Here is a 23889-nt window from a genome sequence, read left to right on the forward strand (position 1 = left end):
CTTTAGTGCAATAATTTTCATATAATGCTTGCTTTCATCACGTTGTGTGCTTCAGCTTTTTATCCAATTTCATTTATTATGCAGAATATTCACAATTAAATATTCATGAAGACAAGAGCATCCACTATTTACTAAGAATTGCAATTGATTCATATAAAGACTAGGATGGTTTCAGTGCAAGATTGACTAATCAATATATAAAGCATTGTGGAAAAAATATATGGACAAGGAAAAAAAATATTATTAAAAAAAAAACAAACAATTTGATGTCTTGCCTTTTGGGCAAGAGACAAAGGTGATGGGAGCCACTTTTTGGCTAATAATTATTAGGCATGTCCAATTTCATTGCATCATCTCTAATAGTGGTCACGAGAGTTTAGTATAAAATATTTTTTATTTAAAAATATATTATAATAATAATTTTTATTTTTTAAAATTTATTTTTGATATCGATTCAAAATTATTAAAAAAAAATTATTTTCAATCAAAACAAAATAACTTTTAACAAGATACAGGTTTAACCTCAATTTCAAACAATACCCACTATTTTTTTCCAATAAATTTAGATTTATTTTTATTTTATTTTTTTGCATAGATAAAATTGGGTTAGGCTAAAATTAATTATAAAATTGGAGCCAATTTCATGGACATCTAAATCAATGTCCCAAAATTGGGCTGTGTTGGGTTGGACTTGGAGCCTAACTTTTCCTTAAGAAAGGAGATTGGTTAGGCTTCTGCAAGCTCCGTAAGGTAAAATGGGCTTGATCTTTTAGCTTTGGACTACTCTGTAAATTTATTACCAGACCATTTAAAGAAAGGAAACTGTACAGAACTTGTCTCGATCAATTCAAGCCAGTGGGCTTGGCTATTCTTTGTTCAGACTAGTTGGCAAAAAATGTACTCCGAGACCGATTGCTGACTTGGAAAAGTAAACAAATATAAAATTTATATTATTATTTTAATATTATAATTATGGTTTTTATAATTATAATATTATAAAAACCATAGTCATAATAAAAGGAGGGAAACCAACAACGGCTTATCTTCAACTCCAGCGCACAAACACATACACACTCTTATCTGTATCTCTTAATTCAAATGGAACACTTGTCCTTGAGTTCCTCTTTGCAAAATGAAATCCAAACCGACAATTCGGGATTGCCTGAGAAAAAAATCGGAAGCCAAGGGCTAAGGAAAAAGATTGTGAAGAAGGGAAATTCATGGCAAACTCCATTTCCTGGAGATGAAGTGGAAGGTACAAAAACAAGCCCTCGAATTATTGTCTATGCCTTTTTTCTTCTTCTTTTTAGATTTACAGGAGAGAAGGGTCAGTTTGTTTCAATGTTTTTCACTTGAGGGAGTAGCTTTGGACTTAAAGAACTGTGGTTTTAATTAGAGATTCATCAAGAAGGCTTACATGAATATTTTTCCTGGGAATGCAAACTACTGTTGCAGTTCATTTCAATGGATATATCGAAGGTGGGGCAAGTCTTGAGTCAAGTCGTGATAAAGGGGTTCCCTTTAAGTTCAAATTAGGCCAGGGTAAGTAGTGCTAATCAATCCATATATATCAATGGCGGTATGTCTATATTGTTGGCTACATAGATGATAAGTTTTTGTTTGGTGTATGGGTTCTAGGTGAAGTAATCAAAGGATGGGATGAAGGGGTTGCCACCATGAAGAATGGAGAAAGAGCAATTTTTACGGTACCGCCAAACTTGGCCTACGGGGAGGCTGGTTCTCCACCACTGATTCCTCCCAATGCAACTCTTGTTTTTGATATTGAGATGCTGTCTTGGAGTAGCATCAGGGATTTAACAGGCGATGGAGGGATATTGAAGAAGATAATGAAGGAGGGTGAAGGATGGGCTACACCAAGAGATGGAGATGAAGTTTTAGGTAAACTTCTGCTCTTGTAATCATAAACTTGTAAGTGAACCTAGCTAGGGAAACATCTGCTCTTGTAATCATAAACTTCTGCTGTATAACTAACTCTAAATCATGAGCACAGTTTGACTTTTATAATGAGTGGTTTATCTGCAAAATATAATGCATTTCCATCTCTGCAGTGAAGTATGAGGCAAGGATTGAGACTGGAATGCTTGTCTCCAAATCCGAGGAAGGTGCTACGTTTCATATAGGAGATGGTAAGTGTACTGTGTTGATAACATTTTTCCCATTGAATTTCTTGAAATTTGAAACACAAGTTGTTGATTCGAAAAAGGGTTTTTAGGTCGTTAGATTATCGAGTGAATATAAATTTATATATTTATTGAAAAAACGATGTTATTTAATGTTTATTTTTAAATTAGAGTATAAAAATAAAATAAATACTTTATTTTTCTCAATAATTAATCCATCTATAAACATAAAATAAATAATCGAGAAAATTGATTTCTTCAAATGTTATTTGGAATGCAATTGTCCAGGGTATAATTTTTTTTTTGTTATGTATTTCACTTTATTTTAAAAATATATTTTTTTATTAAAACGACCCAAAATATTATAACAAGATGCCTCCTTCATATTTGGATTAAATAAATAAATAGAGCATTTAGAGTTAGTGGGGATGTCATTAGCAAAAAGTGAAATGCCAATAAAAAAAATGCTATTTATGTTAATATATATTAGAAGTTTTTTTAAAAAAGGAAGACTCCTATTTATATTATTATCAGGAGTTTTTTCAAAAAAATAAAATTGATCCAAATCAAATTCAGAGTTATATATTTATCAGGTCAACTTATCACACTAGGTTTAATAGCTATGATTCAAAAGGTGTTTGAATATGTAGTTGTGATTGCTTTCTAAAATAATTTTTATTTGAAAAAGTATCAAAATAATATTTTTTTTATTTTTAAAAAATTATTTTTGATATAAACACATCAAAATGATTTTAAAACATTTAAAAAATATTAATTTTGAAAAAATTAAATTTTTTAAAAAACAAATTTGAAAGAAAAGAACAAATAAACCGGTTCAACTAATTCTTTTCTACTGCTTTTCGGTTTAGGCTATCTATGTCCTGCCTTGTGCAGAGCAGTGAAGACAATGAGAAAGGGTGAGAAAGCAGAGCTAGCAGTAAGACTTTCTTGTAAGTTTGTTCACTTTTTTCCTAGCTAGATAATTTTCCTTGTTCCTGGACGATTTCCTTTCTTTTGGTATCTTCTTCTTTCTGCTCTGCTCATTAATTAATCTAAGATCATTTTTCGTCAGATGGCTTCATTGAAAAAGGAAATTTAGCTCCTGACATTGAAAGTAACATTCCACCTTATTCTAATTTAACCATCCAACTTGAGCTTGTATCATGGAGAAGTGTCACCGATGTCACCGGAGATAAGAAGGTCCTTAAAAAAATTGTAAAAGCCGGTGAAGGATTCGATCGTCCGACAGAGGGATCCCACGTGAAAGGTAATCCCTCACATGACTATCATATTTCAGATTAGAAGGTCACAACAGTGGTGTAATTTCGTATGACCTGCCTGTGTTTGCAGTGACATATGTTGGCAAACTTGAAGATGGAACAGTTTTTGACAGGAAAGGGACTAATGGAGAGCCATTTGAATTCATAACTTTGGAAGGTATTTTGCAATTTACGCATCCCTATTTCTTGCAGAAATGAGTTATAAGCATCAATTTCTGTGTAACATCAATACATTTTTTGGTCTTTACGGTTCCAGAACAAGTAAATGAGGGTCTAGACAGGGCCATTATGACTATGAAGAAAGGAGAGCATGCTACAGTGACCGTGGATGCCAAATATCTCCATGGCCATGACATTTCAGGAATGCTTCCTGCAAATTCCATGCTTCATTATGAAGTTGAGCTGCTTGATTTTATTAAGGTTATTGTTCAAACTGCTTAAACTTGTTTAAGTCTCGGCTTTCTGACAAATGCTCAAAGAAGATATTGTCACAACTCTGACCTTTGCGCAGGAGAAACCATTCTGGAAAATGGATACACATGAGAAACTAGAAGCAAGTGAAAGGAAGAAGCTAGATGGCAATGTGCTATTCAAGGCAGGAAAATTCTGGCGTGCCTCTAAGAAATACGAGAAGGCAAGTCCGAAGGCAATGAAACTGAGAAAAATACATCACCCCTTTAAGACTTTACCATCATTTTCAGTATTTAAACTGCTGAATTTTCTTAACTACAAATTCCAGGCTGCAAAATACATCGAGTTCGACCACTCTTTCACTGATGAGGAAATGTGCCTGGCAAAAAGCTTGAGGCTATCATGTTACCTGAATAACGCAGCTTGTAAGCTTAAATCAGGGGAGTTCCTTGAAGCTTCAAGGCTATGCACAAAGGTTTATTTTCCTCAAATTAATTAGCTCAAAAACCCCATTTAGCTATCTTTTTTCCTCCATAAAAATCATGTTTCATCCATTACAGGTTTTAGAACTCGATCCACTCAATGTCAAAGCTCTATTCAGACGATCGCAAGCATACTTGAAAACATCTGAATTAGAGAAAGCTGAGGCAGACATAAAGAAAGCTCTAGCCATTGATCCAAATAATAGGCAAGTGTACAAGGCTACAAGCCAACATATTTAGTTTTTTTCTGTTTTTCTTTTTTCTTTTTATAATTATCTTTCTCCTTGTGACTACAGAGAAGTGAAACTTGGGTACAAGGAGCTGAAAGATAAGCAAAGAGAGTATGAGAAATATCAAGCTGAGCTTTTCAGCACCATGGTTTCAAGGATGGGTTGACCAAACTTCAAGTTATACATGTGTAATGATATAAATATTTTTTGTTTATTACTATTATTAAATATTTATATTTATTTTTAAATTAGAGTATAAAAATAAAATAAATACTTTATTTTTCTCAATAATCAATCCATTTATGAACATAAAATAAATCATTGAGAAAAATGATTTTTTTCAAATGTTATTTGGAATGCAATTGTCCAGGGTATAATATTTTTTGTTATGCATTTCACTTTATTTTAAAAACATATTTTTTTATTAATACGAGATAAAATATTATTACAAAATGCCTCCTAGATATTTGGACTAAATAAATAAAGAGACCATTTAGAGTTACTGGGAGTGTCATTAGCAAAAAGTGAAATGCCAATAGCGGAATCCATGAAGGGGCCATGGGAATCTACCCATATGGGCTTAGGTCCGCCAACCTCCAGATGGGCTTGAAGCCTTCAATGGAAATGTGGCCTTGTCTTTTCCTTATTTCGTCAGAAAAACACGTGCCTGCACGTGCGTGTGTATATATATATATATATTAAGACGTGTCAATTTATTCAACATTCTTACACAAAAAATTAAAAAAAAAAATGCTATTTGTGTTAATATTAGGAGTTTTTTTTATAAGGAAAACTACTATTATTTATATAAAAAAGGAAAACTGCTATTTATATTATTTATGTTATCATGGAGTTTTTTTAAAGGAAAACTGATATTTATTTTATTTATGTTATTATTGGGAGCTTTTTATATATATAAAAAAAAAAGCCTTGATTAATAATAAATAAATGTTATTATTAGGGTCATCCTGTCGTCATTTTAAAATGGTGGATGGTGTTAGGTGCTTCCGGCGGGCCGCCGTGGTCCCTATCTCTTACTGATTTTATTTTTTATTTTTCCTTTCCTTCCTGTTTTAAGCTATGATTTTTTTTTAATTTTTTTTAATGTCAATCAATGGTTTGATAACGATGCATGATAGTTGCCAGCTTCTCAAGAAAATTGTGGCCTACCTACCCACCACCACCAAACAAGCGTGGTCCCTCGAGGCCTTGACACTTCACCATCCTCACCCATTTTACCAAATTCACCATCCAAATTTCATATATTTAAAATCTTTTTTGTTGTTGTTTTTTACTTGGTGGATTTGAGACCACGTCAGAGTCCGATCTTGCTGAGGGTTTAGATTATCGAGTTAAACTGTGGATTAATTTTAAAATAATTTTTTTAGATAATTTTTTTTAATAATATTATTTTAAATATAAATTAAAAAAAATTAAAACTAATTCGATTAAGTTTCATTTGAGATATCTTGATCAAGTTTGACTTATCAAATTACCTAAATTTAATATACGTAATGACTTGAAAGCAAATCTAATCTAAGTTAGGTTTCAAGAGTCCGTTTAAAAACATAGTTTGCACTGTGTTTTCTTTAATGTATTTCTAAGCTAATATAATCTCAAGTCTAAAAAAGATATTTGAAAGTGTGATTGTGGTTATTTTTTAAAATATTTTTTATTAGAAAATATACTAAAATAATAGTTTTATTATTTTTTAAATAATTATTTTTAATATCAGCACACCAAAACTATCTAAAAATACTAAAAAAAATTTATTCTATAAAAAAAAATTAAAAATACATAATTTACATCGCATTCTCGAAAATTACATATCGTCCCGGTCCAGCCGTTAAAAGCAACTTTTAAATTATATAATAGTAGTAGATAGCATTATGTGCCCCGTAATTATGAATTTCTATAGCAATTTCCCTCTCACTTATTACAAACCTTTGAACTTATCTTATTTTCTTAACTACAAATCTGGGGGCTGTGAGAAATGGTCTCCCACCTCACCAACTTTTGATTCCTCCTTCTTTACTTGTTAAAAAGTCTCACTTCACCAACCACCAAATACCATCTTTTCACCGAGAGTGAAGTCACGCGCCACCGTTCTTGAGCACGTGGGACATTGTGATTGGTCAGTGTTTCCCCACAATGGGCATTGACAAGTGACACTTTTTTCCCCTCCCTCTCCTATGACAGCCGCTATAAGCAGAAGCAAAGAGTCGCACATCGTCCCTCAACTTCTTAAATTTATTCATGTTAGACCCTCTTCTTTAAATTAGATCAAACTCACTACTTTAATCTCAATGAAATGTATTCTTACCTCGTGAAACGACTCAATTATTAATTAAATAACTTGAATGAACATCTGAAATTGGATTTGTATGAAAGTAAAAAGGGTTTATTTGACCCAATTTAAAGTGAGGGATTGAGTTGGTAGTTTGTGGAAATTAGAGGGCCCATGAATGATTTTTAACAAGAAACAAAATCCACTCACCAACTCCCTCCCCCGTTCCATTCCTACAATTTATATTCTGCCAAGGCCCTTCAGAAAAATTAGACCCTTTCTCTTCCGTTTTTTTTTCTCTCCACAATGAATCTCCTTCTGATTCCGATATCTTTCATCACCCTTCTCTTGACATACAAAATCTACCAACGTCTACGCTTCAAGCTCCCACCAGGGCCAAGACCATGGCCAATAGTAGGCAACCTTTATGACGTCAAGCCTGTGAGGTTCCGGTGCTTTGCAGAGTGGGCTCAGGCATATGGTCCTATCATCTCAGTTTGGTTTGGTTCAACTCTTAACGTGATTGTTTCCAATACAGAATTGGCAAAGGAAGTGCTCAAGGAAAATGATCAACAGTTAGCTGATAGACATAGGAGTCGATCAGCTGCCAAGTTTAGCAGAGACGGTAAAGACCTTATATGGGCTGATTATGGACCTCACTATGTTAAGGTTCGAAAGGTTTGCACCCTTGAGCTTTTCTCTCCCAAAAGACTTGAAGCTTTGAGGCCTATCAGAGAAGATGAGGTTGCTGCCATGGTTGAATCAATTTTCAATGACTGCACTAATCCTGGTAAGCTTTTCTTAGTCCCTATTTCTTCGACTTGTTTTTTTGGAATTAGTATCTGTTTTTCCTGAGGATTTATTCTTTTAGCCATAATAACAAAATTATTACAACTAGCCCATAATCCAGGTTGTTTGTTTTTTAAATTAAGACAAAAATTAAACTGCGTAGGTCGACAACTCAGATTTTATCGAATTAACTCTCGCCAAGTTTTTTTTAAATCCAGTCCAGGCTAGATTTTGATTCAACCCATCTAGCCAACGGATTAGTTGGATCCACGCGACTGGATTCATTACAAATTACAATCACATAATTATGACATTTATATTTGCTCTCTGCTTTATCAGTTCTTATAGTTCCATTAATCGAACATCTTTGTAAGGTTGTTGAAAAGTCACACAAGTAGTTGTGGATTTTCATCATCTATTTTTACTGTCAAACTTTTTGTCCGATTAGAACGATCTGTACACATTTGTATAAACAAGTACTGAATTTTTGCTGGCTTTCTTTGACTTGGTATCATGTTTTTGTCTTGTAATAGTTATGGTTGGGTCGGCAGAACGCAGAGGATGTTCTCTGCATGTCAAATTTTTGTCGTGTAATTAGTCTTTGATTGAGATCTATTCTTATTGCAAATTTGCCCATATAAGGCCTTGAGCTGCTATGTTTCATGCTTTTAATTATTTGTTTGTTAGCATTTTAACATTCTTCAACTCTCACCCACTTCCACTTTGTGCTTCGTTTCACGTTTTGCTGATCCCAAAAACAAAAAATAGGCCTTTTGTTTTGGGCTTTGTTGTTGTCGTCGGCGTCTTAAATGTTAATCAGCTCGTTGGGTCCTGGGGTTAATTCGTTGATCACCGAGTTAACATGGAGCAATTATTTTTATTAAAACTGCGTTGTTGTTGTTTTTTACTTTGCTATACTATTTTCTAAAAGAAAAACATTGACCTGCAGAAAACAATGGAAAAACCTTGACGGTGAAGAAATATTTGGGGGCAGTTGCATTCAACAACATTACAAGGCTAGCATTTGGGAAGCGATTCGTGAATGCCGAAGGCGTTATGGATCAGCAAGGGCTAGAATTCAAGGCAATTGTATCCAATGGACTTAAGTTGGGTGCATCACTTGCAATGGCAGAGCACATTCCATGGCTTCGTTGGATGTTTCCGTTAGAGGAAGATGCATTTGCCAAGCATGGGGCTCGTCGGGACCGACTCACTAGAGCTATTATGGATGAACATACCCTTGCCCGGCAGACGAGTGGCGGTGCCAAGCAGCATTTTGTTGATGCATTGCTTACATTGAAGGAGAAGTATGACCTTAGTGAAGACACAATCATTGGACTCCTTTGGGTATGTAACATTCTGTAGTTTCTACTTTTGTTAAAGTAAAATTGATGTATGTTTTTTTTTTGTTTTTGTTTTTGTGATATATGGTAGGTTTCTAAGGTATTAATTTTGTATGGCACACCATGCGCAGGACATGATTACTGCGGGCATGGACACAACTGCAATCTCAGTAGAATGGGCAATGGCAGAGCTAATCAAGAACCCAAGGGTGCAACAGAAGGCTCAGGAAGAGTTGGACAGTGTTGTTGGATTTGAACGTGTCATGACCGAGGCTGATTTCTCAGGCCTTCCTTACTTACAATGTGTAGCCAAGGAGGCGCTAAGGTTGCACCCCCCAACACCACTTATGCTCCCGCACCGTGCCAATGCCAATGTGAAAGTTGGTGGCTACGACATTCCTAAGGGATCAAATGTTCACGTCAATGTATGGGCTGTAGCTCGCGATCCGGCTGCCTGGAAGAACCCCTTAGAGTTCCGGCCAGAGAGGTTCCTGGAGGAGGATGTTGACATGAAGGGTCATGATTTCAGGCTACTTCCATTTGGTGCAGGAAGGAGAGTGTGCCCTGGTGCACAACTTGGTATCAATTTGGTCACATCCATGCTGGGTCACTTGCTGCACCATTTTTGTTGGACCCCTCCTGAAGGAATGAAGCCAGAGGAAATTGACATGTCAGAAAATCCTGGGCTGGTCACTTACATGAGTACTCCATTACAAGCAGTGGCCACTCCTCGGTTGCCTTCACATTTGTACAAACGTGTTGCTGTTGATATTTAATTTGGTAATTTGATGTCAATTTTCTGATTAGGCTTTGGATTGTGAACTACAAAAGAGTTGGAAAATGTCAAGGAATCTCTGTCAAAAGTGAGGACTGAGGACCAAATAAAGCACTATGTTATATGAAGGTACACAATGTTTTGTCCTTGTGTTGGATATGAACAATTGTAACACTTCTTCTATCAATTTCAATGTTCTTGCAAGGTTTTTGAATCTCCTTCAGTCGTCATCATCATCAACCTTGAAGGCTTGCTCCAACCTTCACTTTGTTAATTGGGGTAGACTCCAAGATCAGCTATGAGAAATATCTCTCACAAATTCCTTAATCTCGATCAGTATTAATAATCTATTTTCAATCAAGGAGGTAAATTTAATTTTGATACATACAACTATGCAACTTAATCCCAAATATGACGACTCCATTACAAGCAGTGGCTATTCCTCGCCTGCTCTCACACTTGCACAAACGTATGGCTTCAGACTTGTGATTTGCACTTTGCTGCTATGTTTTCCTTGGATTATATCAGTTCCTGAGCTGGGGAAGGGTGAGAGTTTAGACGGGGTTGAGATTTCAATGCAAAACTCTCTTTATCACCAAGTCTAAAATAAGGAATAAAGACCTGCAATAATGTATATGTGTTGACAACTCAAGCATTTCTATATATATATATATATATGATTGAGGAGGTTACTCATAAAATCCATATCTATGTCATAAAGCATAAATATATACAGATACAAACATAAAAGCATAATTGCCAGAGTGGTGTGTTTATTGCTCTATACTATACTGTAGGTAGCAGCACCAAGGCACTTGCATATTATGGCATCAAATTTACATAAAACTTCCCTTCTATGTTTTTAATTACTTCAACCTTGATATTCTCTTCTTTGATTCCCCTCCTCAATTTCAGAAGTAGATTGAATTTGGCAGAATCTTCAATGACCTGCACCATCACCAAACCAAGGAAAAATCAGCTGGACAGCTTCCACATTTGCATACCAAAGTGTGCAAAGATGGGAAAGATCAATCCAAGTAGGGAAAATGAAGGCTAAAGTTGCGAGTCGCAACATTGTAAAGTTCCAACCTTGGCTTTCGCCAAAAGGATCTCTAAGAGTTCATATGGTTACAATGAGTTAGATCTCTCCTGAATGTACTTAACAGCATGATTTGCTGCATTTTGGACCTCAACATCATTTGTTGACACCATTTTCCATCCTCATCCATGATCATCTGATTTGTGTAATGCGCCTGATTAATCACTATTTTTTGCAACTAAACTATCTACCACTTAGTAACACACTTTTGAGCAAAAATAAAACAAGGGACTCTGCATTTCACTGAGATTGGACAGAGCCAATCCTATGTGAAGAAGAATTGGCCAATCTAAAATGAAAGGATAGCATCTGTTAGGTCTACGTTGGTCTCCTAGTTTTAGAGACCGACGTAGACCTAACAACATCATACTGAAAAATGAAAACATAATAAGAAAACCTCACATGCCAATTCCAGTCTCATTACAACCATCAACAGAAAAAATTCAAGCACAACCAATTGCTTATACATAAAAGGACCCGTTACCTTGTTTAACGCCGAGGTCAGAGGATGTACCCCCTTCAACATGCTTGAATTCCTGCAACTGCTTGAAGTTCATCCATGGCTTCACCCAGACTTTAACTTCATATATCTTCTTATTACCAACATCATTCGCCTCTAGAGTAAGGTGGTATAGCTTACCAGCAACCACCTGCTCTTTGGCCTTCACCACCCTCACAAACTCAAGAAGAGCATTCTGTAGACAATATCCAAGGTAAATACTAAAAATGCTAGGACCTTGCCGAAAAAGACTCATCAAATACAATAAACAGGAAGATGAGTAAATTATCACTATTATTTTCTGAGAATTCTTTTAATTTTCAAAATTGAACCCGTTTCGCACACAGAAGAAAGGACTCAAGAACACAGTTTATGCACGAGGGTTTCACAGAAGATTTGTGAACACTTGAGAGAATAGCCCTTCAAGCAAATATATATAGATTAAAAATTATACATTTTGTTGAAATTACTAAAAAAATTCATCTATGCTATCTTTATTTCTAAAATCATGAGTCAAATATCAATCATCCTGTTCTGTTATCAAATATTTCATAGGAAAAAAAAACCCTGAATTACGAACAAAAAATCATTTATATATTAAAAAAAAAACAAAGTAGAAAAATAAATCAAACAATAAGATAAAGACTAAATTAACACATAAATCACCCCAAAAGAAAAGGAAAAAAAATCAATAGTAAATTTAATCAAAAACTATATCCAATCTAAGAAAATTTTTCTATGATCCCTCTCGAATCATTATCATATAAAAACAAAACAAAACAAAACAAGAAAATCAAGAATTTCAGCAATAAAAAATGAAAAAAAAAAGATCAATAGAAGAAAAGACCTCTTTCGTGTTATGTTCTTGGACAGCAAAACGAGCGAGGCTATCAATCTCTCCACTGTTTTGAGAACCCTTACAATCATGAACACCACCAAGCTTCATCTTCAAGAAGTTGTCTTGTCTACAAAGACCAAGTTCAGTATAACACCCACAAAGCAAAACCAACACACTCAAGATTAGTAAGGAGAATTTATTCGTCTTCGTCTAATCGTCTTCGTCTTCGTCGTCGTTGTCGTCAAACAAAAGAGATTTATTCGATTCTCTGTGCCTGTTTGTCCAAGAATAAATATTCGCCGACAGGGAGGTGATTTGTAGTGGTTTTTTTGAAAGTTAGCTGGTCACTTCCTTCGCTCCTAAGGATTGGGTTTAAAGGGCTAAGCCCAAGAGTGAAGATTTGAAAAGAGCCCACGTTGAATGCAAACCACCCCAAATATGGATGGGCTTAGAGACTAAAAGGCTAAAAGTAGCATAGGGATTCATATTTAAATTATTGTTTTAAAACTCGGACGGACGGCTAGATCAATCCAGGATTCTATTACTCGTCTAAATTAAAAAAAAAAATACATAGTTAATTTATTTAAAAACTAGGTTGATTTAGTGAACTAAAGTCTATATTTAAGATTTTATTAAGTGTATAAACTAAAATAAATATTTAACTAGCAAACTTCTAGCCTAGTGATAATGAGCTCCTTGTTAATTGTTAAAATCACAAGTTAATTTATAAAATAATATGATTTTATGAGTTAGCATATAATTAATGTATTAAATTGACATAAACACTTGAAAAGTAATATACTGTATTGTGAGTTGATTTAGCGACACAACATTGCCGTCGTTATTATCTCATGGTCATCATAACAATTGGACTGTCGTGAGTCTCGTGACACTTCTTTTTTGTCATCAAAAATAATTTTTAATTTTATTTAAATATATTTTTAATTTCAAAATCCGGCTTTGGATAGAATTTTCTTTTTTTTTTCCTCTTAATTTTCCACATTTTAAAATTCAACTTAAAAGAAATTATAAAGTAGTGCTCCTGCTACACCAACTACACAAACTTCCTTCCAAGATAGTAAGAAATATATTTTAATAATTACAAATAACCTTAACCGTTAACTTTTACAAATTTATTGTTATCTACATATATCGAATGATTAGAACTCTAATGCCCCGTTTGTTTGCAGGAAAGTAGTTTTCTTTTGAAAAGTGAATTCCAGGGAAAGTGAATTCCAGGAAAGTGAATTCCGGGAAAGCATTTTCCGATATTTGGTAGTGTAATGGAAAATAAGTTGGAAAACACTTTCCAGTGTTTGGTTATGTTATGGAAAATGAGCTGGAAAATAACTTATTAATATTTTATTTTTTCAAGTTTATTAAAATAATGAGGAACAAATCTTACAAATTAAAAAGTTGAATGAGAATGAAATTGAAAAAAAAATATAATTTCATAAATTATCTCAAATAAAATAAATAATAATCAAAATAATAGAGATCAAATCTAAAAAATTAAAAAAAATGAAAGGTGAAGAAATTAAAATAATAATAATTAACATTTTATAAATTATTTCAAATAAAATAAGTAAAAATCAAAAGAATGAGGACCAAATTTGATAGATAAAAAATTTCAATAAAAAAATGATAAGAAAAAAGCAAATAGCAATTATAAAAATAAGGACCAAAATTAATATAAAAATTAAATTTTAAGAGATGAAATTAAAAAATAAATATTCAAAACAAATTATATATAACAATCAAAAGTTTGAGGATTAAATTTGATATAATTAGCAAATAATGACATTTCTAAATTTTTCACAACTTTCGGAGAGTGTTTTCCGCCCAAATTTTTCAGGAAAACACTTTCCTGAAAACCAAGCCAAATTTTCCTTTCACTGGAAAGTGTTTTCCGTTGACCAACTTTTCCAATAGCAAACAAACACAAGAAAGTTTGGAAAGTGGTTTCCCGGAAACCACTTTCCGAAAAACAAACACAGCCAAAAGGGAAAACACTTTCCTACAAATCAAACCAAATTTTTCTTTGACTGAAAAGTGTTTTCCGTTGACCGAAAAGTGTTTCCGTTGACCAGAAAGTGTTTTTCGTTGACCAACTTTTCTAATGGCAAACAAACACAGGAAAGTTTGGAAAGTGGTTTTCCGGAAAATGAATTCCGGGAAACAAACATGGCCTAAAAATATTAAGAATTCTCTGACAGCATTACCTTCATTAAAATCAGTTTTATCAACACACAGCACCTTTGATGCGTCTCCACTGCTTATCCAACCCGTGCTCCATGAAGGGCAGGCCATGACCTGCTAGTACAAGCACCTTCAACACTGACCTTATCATGCCCTACTGTGACAATGGGGATGAGCTTTAATTACCCAGGCTCCCCTTCCAAGGCAGCTTTGCCATTGATGTTTGCTGGTTCAAGCTCAAAAGTATGTTCAGTTAGGCAAACTCCTTTCTGGTTTCCAATAATATCCGGTTCTTGAGCGTGCAAACAGAGAGGCTCATGGTTGCTGAACTGCTTTTGCCCTTTGCAGATATACTAACTTGACAAGGAACGAACTTATTGCTACTAGTTCTTGATCCAGGCACTATACCTTCAACATTAATAATTTTATTGTCAATCAAAAAGAGATAAAACAGTAGCAACTGACCTATCAAGATAGCCCGGTTCAAGATAATTAGCGTTCAAAACCTTTATAGCAGAATTCTGATCATCAGGCTTTCTTGGTTCAAGTACGTACAACGGTACAAGTATTGACTCACTATGGTGTTGGCCATAACAAAACCAACAATGGAGGTTTCTTTGAGGAGAGTTTGTTGTGAAGAAGAATAATATTGTCAATCATCAAAAGAAGAAGAATCTTGGCAATCATCAAGATTGTAAAGGCTTACTAGGTCATAAATCATAAAACAGATCATATTTTAGCAATATAAATTGGTATTATTCCAATTTGTATTTTACAACTTCCTGACGTGCTAATTATCCTAAGAAAAAAAAGCTAGAACAGTTAATCATGCTCCTAAACTGAAAAGGAAAACAAGTTCATCATCAATCACTGATGCTTGGTATCTTCAGAGTAAATAATCGAAGTAGAAGCGATTAGGAATCATCTCAATCTCTTCTTCTTGAAGGGAATTCTCTGGGATTCCTTGCAACAACATCTTAGGAAAAGTATCCGACCAATAGTCAGTGGGATAGTCGCTGTCACCTTCACTATCAGAATGCAATGGATCAGAAGCCAAGCCTTCATTCAAGTCAGTCCCAGTAACCGGTACCGCACACAGTGCTAATACTACATTGCAAGAACCACCGTCAACCCTGGCCTTACCATCCCCTACTGCAGCAAGGGGACGCAAATTGGCATCCAAATCAGTAAAGGTTGTTGCTGCTGCCTCATTGTTGCAAACATCTCCAGCATTGCGAACCTTCTCACCCTCCTTTTCAATAATGTCTACCGCTTCATCATTGTCAGAAGTACCTTTAGCAGTGCAAACTTCAAACCCCGTCTTCGGTTCTCGAGCAAGCACCATCATAGGTTCAGACGTGACGCATCGAGCAACTTTAGGTTCCACCCTCTTCCTTTTTTTCGATCTCTTATCTCTAAGACCAGTAGAAGGGGGTGCGAGAGTTCCCTTTTGCATTCTGATTTTGAAATACAATAAGAGAAAAGCTTTGGTTTTTTTTCTCCCTTGGTTGATTGATTGAGAAAGAGAAGTGCATGTGTTTTTATAAAGAGAGTAAGTCGGCTATTTCTTTGAGCTGTGTTGGTTAAGGAATCCAACCCTATTCAGGACTATGTGAGTACTTCAAATCAAAATCCGGGTGGAATAAGGTTTTAATTTGTATATTAATAGAAAATTTGACTTGGAAATTTGTATATTTTTACTTAAGGTTTTGATAAAAAATCCTGTAAAGGATGAGAAGAGTTTCAAATTAGTGTTTAGTTATTGTTCTGAACAACTTAAAAATCTAATATTAATAGTAAAAAACAAAGATCAAATATGAAATTGTTTGAATTGCCATGAACAACCACATTTTTTTTTTCCTTTTTCTTAGAACAGCAGCTTTAATTCTTAAAACCTCAAGGATGACCTTTCTTTCTTCATCAACGTTTTCAATTAAGGCCTCTGCTTAATGGTGGCTGTATATTTGTTTTGTTGAGTTTGTCTTCGTCATCTCTCTAATGCCATCATACCTTACAACCAATTGCCTCAAGATCAACTGCATTAGCTTATAACCTTCTTTTAACACCTTCGTTTAAGAAATTCTTAGACGATATTCTTTTTTTTTTTCCTTAAATAGAGATGAGGTGGAAACAGAAAAAAAAAAAAGGCTAAGAAAAATATAGAGAGAAAAAGAGATCATTGATAATTCACATATAATGTAGTTTATAAAATTTCTTTATTTATTTATTTATTTTCAGTCAAAAATATTCTTCCCTGATAAAGATATTCTTTCCAAATCTTTAAAATGGTATTTAAAAATGTGATAGTAATCACTTTTTAAAGTATTTTTTATTAAAAAATACATTAAAGTAATATTTTTTATTTTTAAAAAATTATTTTTAACATAAATACATCAAAACAATCTGAAAACATTAAAAATATTAATTTAAAGTAAAGAAAAAAAAATAAAAAAAATATTTTTAAAACATGGAAATAAATAATAACTAGAAATATCACATCTTATTAGTAGGATTGTCCCCCTGGGGACATTATTCTTGCAAGATACAAGGCATGCAGTTACCAAAAACGAACGGTAAATTTATGGATTGATCATTAGGGGGGAGGGGATATGGATTCTTCAGCTTGAGAAATCAAAGTTAAGATTAGTAACCAGAAAATCTAACCTGCAGACAGAAAAACTGGAAAATTAAGCTGTGAAGTACTAAAAGTTCATTTATCTTAATGCCGACGCCTCTCACGTTCTGTCAAGAATTCCCCTTTGATGTTTTTCAGCCTTGCCAGGATTTCGACCATGTTGATCCTCTCTTCAGGTGATTCTTTAGTACATTGCAGAGCCAGCTCCATTATAGATGTGACACAATGCTCCTTGTTTAAGGAGTGGCCATCTCCCCTGTTCAGCAAATTACTATCCACTATGTCAATCACTGAATCAGGCAACGATTCTTTGACCAATCGTTTCAAGCTCATCTCTCCCTCGAACATTTCATCGGTAGGCCTTTTCCGCGTGAAGATTTCCATCAACATGATTCCAAAGCTGTAGACATCAATCCTGGTGGACACAAGTCCGTCCAGTCCATACTCTGCAAATGATAGTTAAAATGTTATAGGCTGTGATTTGACAAATATTTAATAGAAAGCAAGCCACGCATTCGACACTAGAGATTACCTGGTGCCATGTACCCTATTGTGGCAAGGGTCTTGGTTTGTGAAACGGACTCACTTGCACCCAAGAGTTTTGCAATGCCAAAGTCGCATACATGCGCAACCATGTCTTCATCTAGCAACACATTGCTCGGCTTCAAATCACAATGCACCACAGGAGTTGAATAACCGTGATGGAGATACTCAATGGCAGATGCGACATCTATCATAATGTTCACTCTTTGAATGATATCTAAGAAATAGTTGTAAGAGTATAACCATTTCTCCAAGCTTCCTTTAGGCATGTACTCCAGGACCAGGCCCTTGACATCAAGATTAGAGCAACTGCAAATAATCTTCACAAGGTTGCGGTGTCTGATGTTGCGCATGATTTCGCATTCTGTGTCAAAACTTCTTAGCCCTCCTTGCACTTGCAGATTAAAAATCTTCACAGCTATATTCAGCCCGTCGGGAAGCACCCCATGATACACGGAGCCAAAACTCCCAACACCTAGCAGATTACTCTCATGAAACTCATTTGTTGCTCGTAGAAGTTCTAGGAATGAAACTCTTCTCTGGATTGCTGTCAATGGAAGGGCTTCTGGAATAGGAGTTTTTCGGCGCCTTCGTGGACATCGTACAAGAAGAAAAACGAAAGCCACCACAAGCAGTGCAGATGCGACAGCAGGTAAGATGAACCTTAGAAGTCTGGATTTAGTGTCTGAAGGTTGACCGGATTTACGGTGGCATGGTGGGACTTGCAGCCAGGCAGGGCCACAAAGAGCCTTATTCCCCATAAAAGACTGAGCAGTGAAGTTGGGAAATGGACCTCCGCTTGGAATTTCTCCTTGGAGACCATTGAAAGACACATTCAAATATTTCAAATATCTAAGGTCCTCTAGTGACTTGGGAATTTCACCAGACAAGTTATTTTGAGACAGATTTAAGAGTTCCAGGCCTACCAAATCACCTAATGATTCTGGGATGGACCCTTGAAAGCTGTTTCCGGATAATGAAATGTTTATCAAGTTCTTGAGTGAACCTATTGTACTTGGAATATTACCAGACAATTGATTCCCTGACAAATCAATAACTATCGCAGCCTTCATTCCTCCAACTTGTAAAGAAAGAGGCCCGCTCAGAGAATTTGAACTCAAAGTCAATTGCAAGAGGTCCTTGAGGCTCCATAATGTTAAAGGGATGGTAGAACTCAATGCATTGTAATCTAGATATAGGAGTCTTAATGAAGTAAGATTCCCTATGCAGTTAGGTATCGATCCCCTCAAGTGATTTTCGTCTGCTGCTAATACAGCCAAGCTCCTTGCAAGACATAGAAAAGGCGGAATAGAACCATTAAGCTTGTTCCTAGAAAGATCCAACAGTTGAATGTTCCTTAACCCTTCCATTGTTGATGGAACAGATCCAGCAAAATTATTTTTTGTCAAGGCTAAGCCAATTAGGCTAGTCAAGTTGCCAATCTCACTTGGGATGTTGCCGTTGAGTTTGCAGTCGTTAACATAAAAATATGTTAGAGAGCTGGAGAGATTCCCTACCGAATTTGGAAGCATGCCATTTAAAGGATTCTTCCCCGTGTTCAATGTTTGTAACTCCCTACAGTTTGTCAAAGAAGTGATGAAGTGAAGTACCTGACTGGAAGGGTCATTGGTAAACGAATTGGAATGCAAAATGAGGACTCGCAGCGCTCTCAAGTTTCCAAATTCTTGCAGAATATGACCGGTCAGTCTGTTGGATGACAAGTCAAGCACTTCTAACCTGGATAAATTACCAATTGAGGGTGGCAGTGATCCCTCTAACATGTTGCTACCAAAGAGCATCTCTGTAAGCATTGACAAGTTTCCAATATCTCTTGGTAAGTTTCCATCAAAATTATTGCCGAGCATTGCTAATGAACGAAGCTGTCGACATTTGCATAAACTTGGTGGAATCTGACCACTGAGCTGGTTTCCCTGAAGCACCAGCTCTTCAAGTAAAGGGAGGTGGTCGCATATGTCCGTTGGGAGACCACCAGATAGTTTGTTGGCGTCAAGATAAAGTAGTTGTAAAGAAGAGATGTTGAATATAGCTGATGGAATATGACCTGATACAGAGCAGATGGATGATGATTAGCGGGTGAAGGACTGTTCTTTTTCTTCTTCTTCTTCTTTTGGTTTACAGGAATTATTATTTTAATTTATATCAGTAAATTTGGATGTTGTTCTATACAGTATTATAAAACCCGGTCCAGCCAGCCAGATCCCCGCCACCCTGGAGCCTAGCTTGACGGATCACCAGTGACCTGTCTGGAGCCTGGCCGGGTCCCCTTTTTTTTTTTATATCATAGCTTGAATTGAATACCAACCCATGCCTGTGGCCAAGTCGACCCTGGACGGGGTCTAAAGCACTTTTATATAATGGAACAATAATTAAAAAAAAAAAATTGAAAGACAGAGTGGACTTGAGACTGCAAACCTGACAACATGTTTCCAGCAAGATTTAAAATCTTAAGCCCAGAAAGGTATCCAATTTCTTCAGGTATGACTCCAGTGAGAGTGTTGTCACTTAAATATAATGATTGTAGCTCTCTGCATTTGTATAATTCAGACGGAATTTCGCCACTGAAATGATTCGAGTAAATTGAAAAGAATTCCAGTTTCGGAAGATGGTCGCACATGTTCTTTGGTAGACTTCCAAATATGAGGTTAAACGTGAGATCGATTACTCGCAAGGAAGAAATGTTGAAGATTGTAGATGGAATTGTACCTGAAACATATTTAACATGTAGTTGAAAACATGACATGGTAAATCTTAGAGATAATCTCTTAGCATGAAATTGATCATTCAAGCAGGTGATCATATTGTACCTGTGAGATTATTTCTATCCAAATGTAATTTTTGAAGTTTCGTCAAGTTCCCATAACTTTCCGGAATCATTCCTGAAAAGCTATTAGATCCCATATGCAGTGTACTTAATCGGCGTAAATCACCTATCTCACGGGGTATATACCCATGGAAGCTGTTGTTGAAAAGAACCAGAAACCGAAGAAAGGAGAGGTTTCCAATTTGTGGTGGAATGGTCCCTATGAAACCCATGCTAGAGAGATTCAATGTCGTGACTCGTTGCCTGGGAAGACTGCACGAGACTCCTATCCAATTGCAGAAGGAGGTTTCGGAAGACCAGTTGTGAGCTAAGATGTTTTGGGGATCAAAAGTAATGTGAGCTTTGAAGGCAAGAAGAGCAGATTGATCAGTGAAGTTGCTTTTAGGCATGCTAACGCACTTCTCTGGCAGAGACATTAGCAGCAGTGAAACAAGAACAATGATCCAAGCTCTTCCCATAATTTTAAGCTGAGAAGTAACTATACTGGAAATGAAAAAAAATAGGATAAAAGCTTTATAAGCTGATCAGAGTCAACGCAGTTGCAGATGGCACATAAAACTCCTTGTTTACGGGGCACCATCATGTTTAATGAATCGTGGAACATGCCATTCAAATTATTAATTGTTTTGCATCTGAGTGATTGTTCTTTAAAGAAAAAAAATTATGGACCTAATCTTGCTCCAACCCTTAATTTGTTTAACAGGAAGGAACTAGCCGCCCTGTTCGTCACCATGCCTGTAGAAAAAAATTGGAAATTGACAGCTTAACATTACACGTACGAAGTAAAAGTTGAGTGGATGCTGTGACCAGAAAATTCAACTTGCAGAGAAAATGCTGAGATCTTGTTGACAACTACAAAAGCTGTTCGTCATCATGTCATGCAAAACCCACACAACCTGCAAAACTATAGAATAATATAAAAGGAACCCATAAACTTAACTTGATTTGGGAAAGTCTGCTTCACAAAATTTTATTATCAAATGTTTTGAATAATAAGTAATAATTAAACGCAAATACAAATACCATGTTACCCAAAACCCCGTTAAGAAATCTCTTACAAGAAAACACTGCACAAAATGATTGTGGATGCTACACTAATTAAAAGCATCAGCTGATGCAGGTCGAAAAGCTTAGCAGACACATTTATATATCAAATGGACAGATCCAAGCCCAATTGAGGAAGTACTATGAGTTGAAGAACCCCATTTTGATGTTTTTCAGCCTTGCCAGGATTCGACCATGTTGATCCTCTCTTCAAGATTAGAGCAACTGCAAATAATCTTCACAAGGTTGCGGTGTCTGATGTTGCGAATGATTTCGCATTCTGTGTCAAAACTTCCTAGCCCTCCTTGCTCTTGCAGATTAAATATCTTCACAGCTATATTCATCCCGTCAGGAAGCACCCCATGATACACATAGCCAAAACTCCCAACCCCCAGCAGATTACTCTTATGAAACTCATCTGTTGCTCGTAGAAGTTCTAGGAAAGAAACTCTTCTCTGGATTGCTGTCAATGGAAGGGCTTCTGGAATAGGAGTTTTTCGGCGCCTTCGTGGACATCGTACAAGAAGAACATTCAATGGAGTGTAGAATTTTTTATTAATTTTCTTCTTCCAAGCTATTGGGGGGTCTTTATTTTATTCATGAACATTTTAAGAAAATTTTGGAAGCAACTCCAGCAGGAGTATCGATCTATTTATTCATAAATAAATAAAATCTGGACCTAAATTTGCCTCAACTGTCAATTGTTTAATAGCAAGGAATTAGCTGGCTTGTTGTTCGTCGTCAAGCCATCATGTTGAAAAAGATGGAGTAATTCTTTAATCCAAAAGCCATGGCGTTTAAGAAGTTTACAGCTTAATATTACATTGAAAAATTTGACCATTAAGGACCAATATGAATTAAGGATCCAATTGATTATATAATTTTATTTTCTATACCAAAAGGTAATGTTTCAAATAAAGTAATTTTTCATATTCAACGTTTAAGGTTGCTATAGAAAGATCTAAAAGTTCACATCGTTTATACTCTTTTTTTAATTAATCAAATCATTGTTTTAGCTAAGATCCAAAGGCATTCAACAGGACATCATGGAAACAATAAAATTATAATTATAATTATAATTCTTTTTTTATTTAAATTTCTTTATAATAAATATACTTGTGTTTTTTTTTTTTAAAAGACTTCCAAAATAATATAATTATTAAATTTGGTTTAGAGGATATTTAGAATAGTCATAGAGATTGTTTTTAAAATGTTTTTTATTTAAAAATATATTAAAATAATTTTTTATTTTTTAAAATTTATTTTTAATATAAGCATGATAAAATAATTCAAAAACATCCAAAAAAAATAATTTGAAACAAAAACAATTTCAAGAATTGGCAAAATGATGGTGCAACCACTGCGCCAAACAATCTCTTATTAGTTTGACAAGTCAACTTAGTAGCTCACTAACTATAAACCTGATTGGCCTGGATTCTATTTTGAACTGGCCTGGATTCTATTTTGAACTATCAAACCTGGTTGATCTAGCAAAACATAGATAAAAACCGATCATATCAATTTTAATGAAATTTTTTTAATTTTTTTTGTCCAATACAACATCATTTTATTCAAAAAATTAAAATAATATTTTTTAAAATTAATCAGAATTAATCTAACAAATCTTTGACTCAAGCTTGGCTGGTCGGACAAGACCTGGAGGCAGGTATGATAATATGCCAAAGAAGCTGTTTAACGTTAGAGAAATGACTTTCATGGAAGAGATGTTGAGGATTGTAGATGAAATTGTACGTGAAATACTTCAAAAACTTGGCATCGTAAATGTTAGCCTTAATGAAGGTGATCAAATGATACCAATGAGATTATTTTTATTCAATAATAATAAAATGAATACCTTCTGGTTGACAAAGGCATTTTCTTTGTTTTACTATTTCATTTCTTGCCAAGATCTGAAGCATTTTGCAGTAGCTTGCATTTTTATTTTTATTTTCATGGTGGACTTGGACAGACTGCATAATGAGGAGAGCCTTCCTCTATCCTTGAATTCCACTCTATCCCTTTCAAGATTTGAATCTAAAAATATCTACTAAATCTCAAGTTTTAATCCTAAATCCCTTGTTAATTGTTTAAGCCAGCGGTTCATGACAAAACAGACAAGCTTAGCTCATGTTAGAGACCTTTATTATAACCAAAATTTGAAATTTGTAATAGAACTTGGATTTTGCTATCGAAAGGAAAAGGGTTTAGACCATGACCCAGGGGCTAGGATTGTGAAATATCTTGAAATGTGTACTCAATCAATAGGGAGTCCAAGCAGAGGGCACAGCTTTTTCCTCTACTGTGCTGGAACAGAACATTAGTTTTACAGCTTTTGATTGGCAATTCATAAGTACAACACCTCAAGAACATGATTCTGTTTGATGGAATAACCTCTGATGCATTTTATTTCATTTTTTTTGTCTTGGGTACAGTAGAGTGAAAAAGAAAGACC

The 23889-nt window shown here is 35.1% G+C and overlaps 4 protein-coding genes across 4 annotated transcripts; 2 read left to right on the forward strand and 2 right to left on the reverse strand.

The window, feature by feature from the left end:
* The first annotated feature begins 1025 nt into the window (after nucleotides 1-1025).
* Nucleotides 1026-4792, forward strand: LOC133688050 (70 kDa peptidyl-prolyl isomerase-like). Its single transcript, XM_062107433.1, has 12 exons — nucleotides 1026-1255; nucleotides 1456-1542; nucleotides 1639-1899; nucleotides 2070-2147; nucleotides 3011-3091; nucleotides 3214-3408; nucleotides 3492-3578; nucleotides 3678-3841; nucleotides 3933-4055; nucleotides 4161-4307; nucleotides 4393-4520; nucleotides 4611-4792. The coding sequence occupies exons 1-12, from the start codon at nucleotides 1099-1101 to the stop codon at nucleotides 4708-4710; spliced, it is 1608 nt and encodes a 535-aa protein (XP_061963417.1). The 5' UTR covers nucleotides 1026-1098; the 3' UTR covers nucleotides 4711-4792.
* A 2288-nt stretch (nucleotides 4793-7080) lies between these two features.
* On the forward strand, nucleotides 7081-9952 carry LOC133690078 (cytochrome P450 98A2). Its single transcript, XM_062110240.1, has 3 exons — nucleotides 7081-7621; nucleotides 8570-8967; nucleotides 9095-9952. Exons 1-3 carry the CDS (start codon nucleotides 7138-7140, stop codon nucleotides 9737-9739), a joined length of 1527 nt encoding a protein of 508 aa, XP_061966224.1. The 5' UTR covers nucleotides 7081-7137; the 3' UTR covers nucleotides 9740-9952.
* Nucleotides 9953-10427: 475 nt separating this feature from the next.
* Nucleotides 10428-12485, reverse strand: LOC133690079 (cysteine proteinase inhibitor A-like). Its single transcript, XM_062110241.1, has 3 exons — nucleotides 12184-12485; nucleotides 11322-11532; nucleotides 10428-10686 (listed from the first exon to the last, which is right to left on the reverse strand). The coding sequence occupies exons 1-3, from the start codon at nucleotides 12280-12282 to the stop codon at nucleotides 10679-10681; spliced, it is 318 nt and encodes a 105-aa protein (XP_061966225.1). The 5' UTR covers nucleotides 12283-12485; the 3' UTR covers nucleotides 10428-10678.
* A 4334-nt stretch (nucleotides 12486-16819) lies between these two features.
* On the reverse strand, nucleotides 16820-19675 carry LOC133690321 (probable LRR receptor-like serine/threonine-protein kinase At3g47570). Its single transcript, XM_062110569.1, has 2 exons — nucleotides 17541-19675; nucleotides 16820-17454 (listed from the first exon to the last, which is right to left on the reverse strand). The coding sequence occupies exons 1-2, from the start codon at nucleotides 19414-19416 to the stop codon at nucleotides 17093-17095; spliced, it is 2238 nt and encodes a 745-aa protein (XP_061966553.1). The 5' UTR covers nucleotides 19417-19675; the 3' UTR covers nucleotides 16820-17092.
* Between the last annotated feature and the right edge of the window lie 4214 nt (nucleotides 19676-23889).

The sequence above is a fragment of the Populus nigra genome, chromosome 3 (assembly GCF_951802175.1).
Source record: "Populus nigra chromosome 3, ddPopNigr1.1, whole genome shotgun sequence".
Lineage (NCBI taxonomy): Eukaryota > Viridiplantae > Streptophyta > Magnoliopsida > Malpighiales > Salicaceae > Populus > Populus nigra.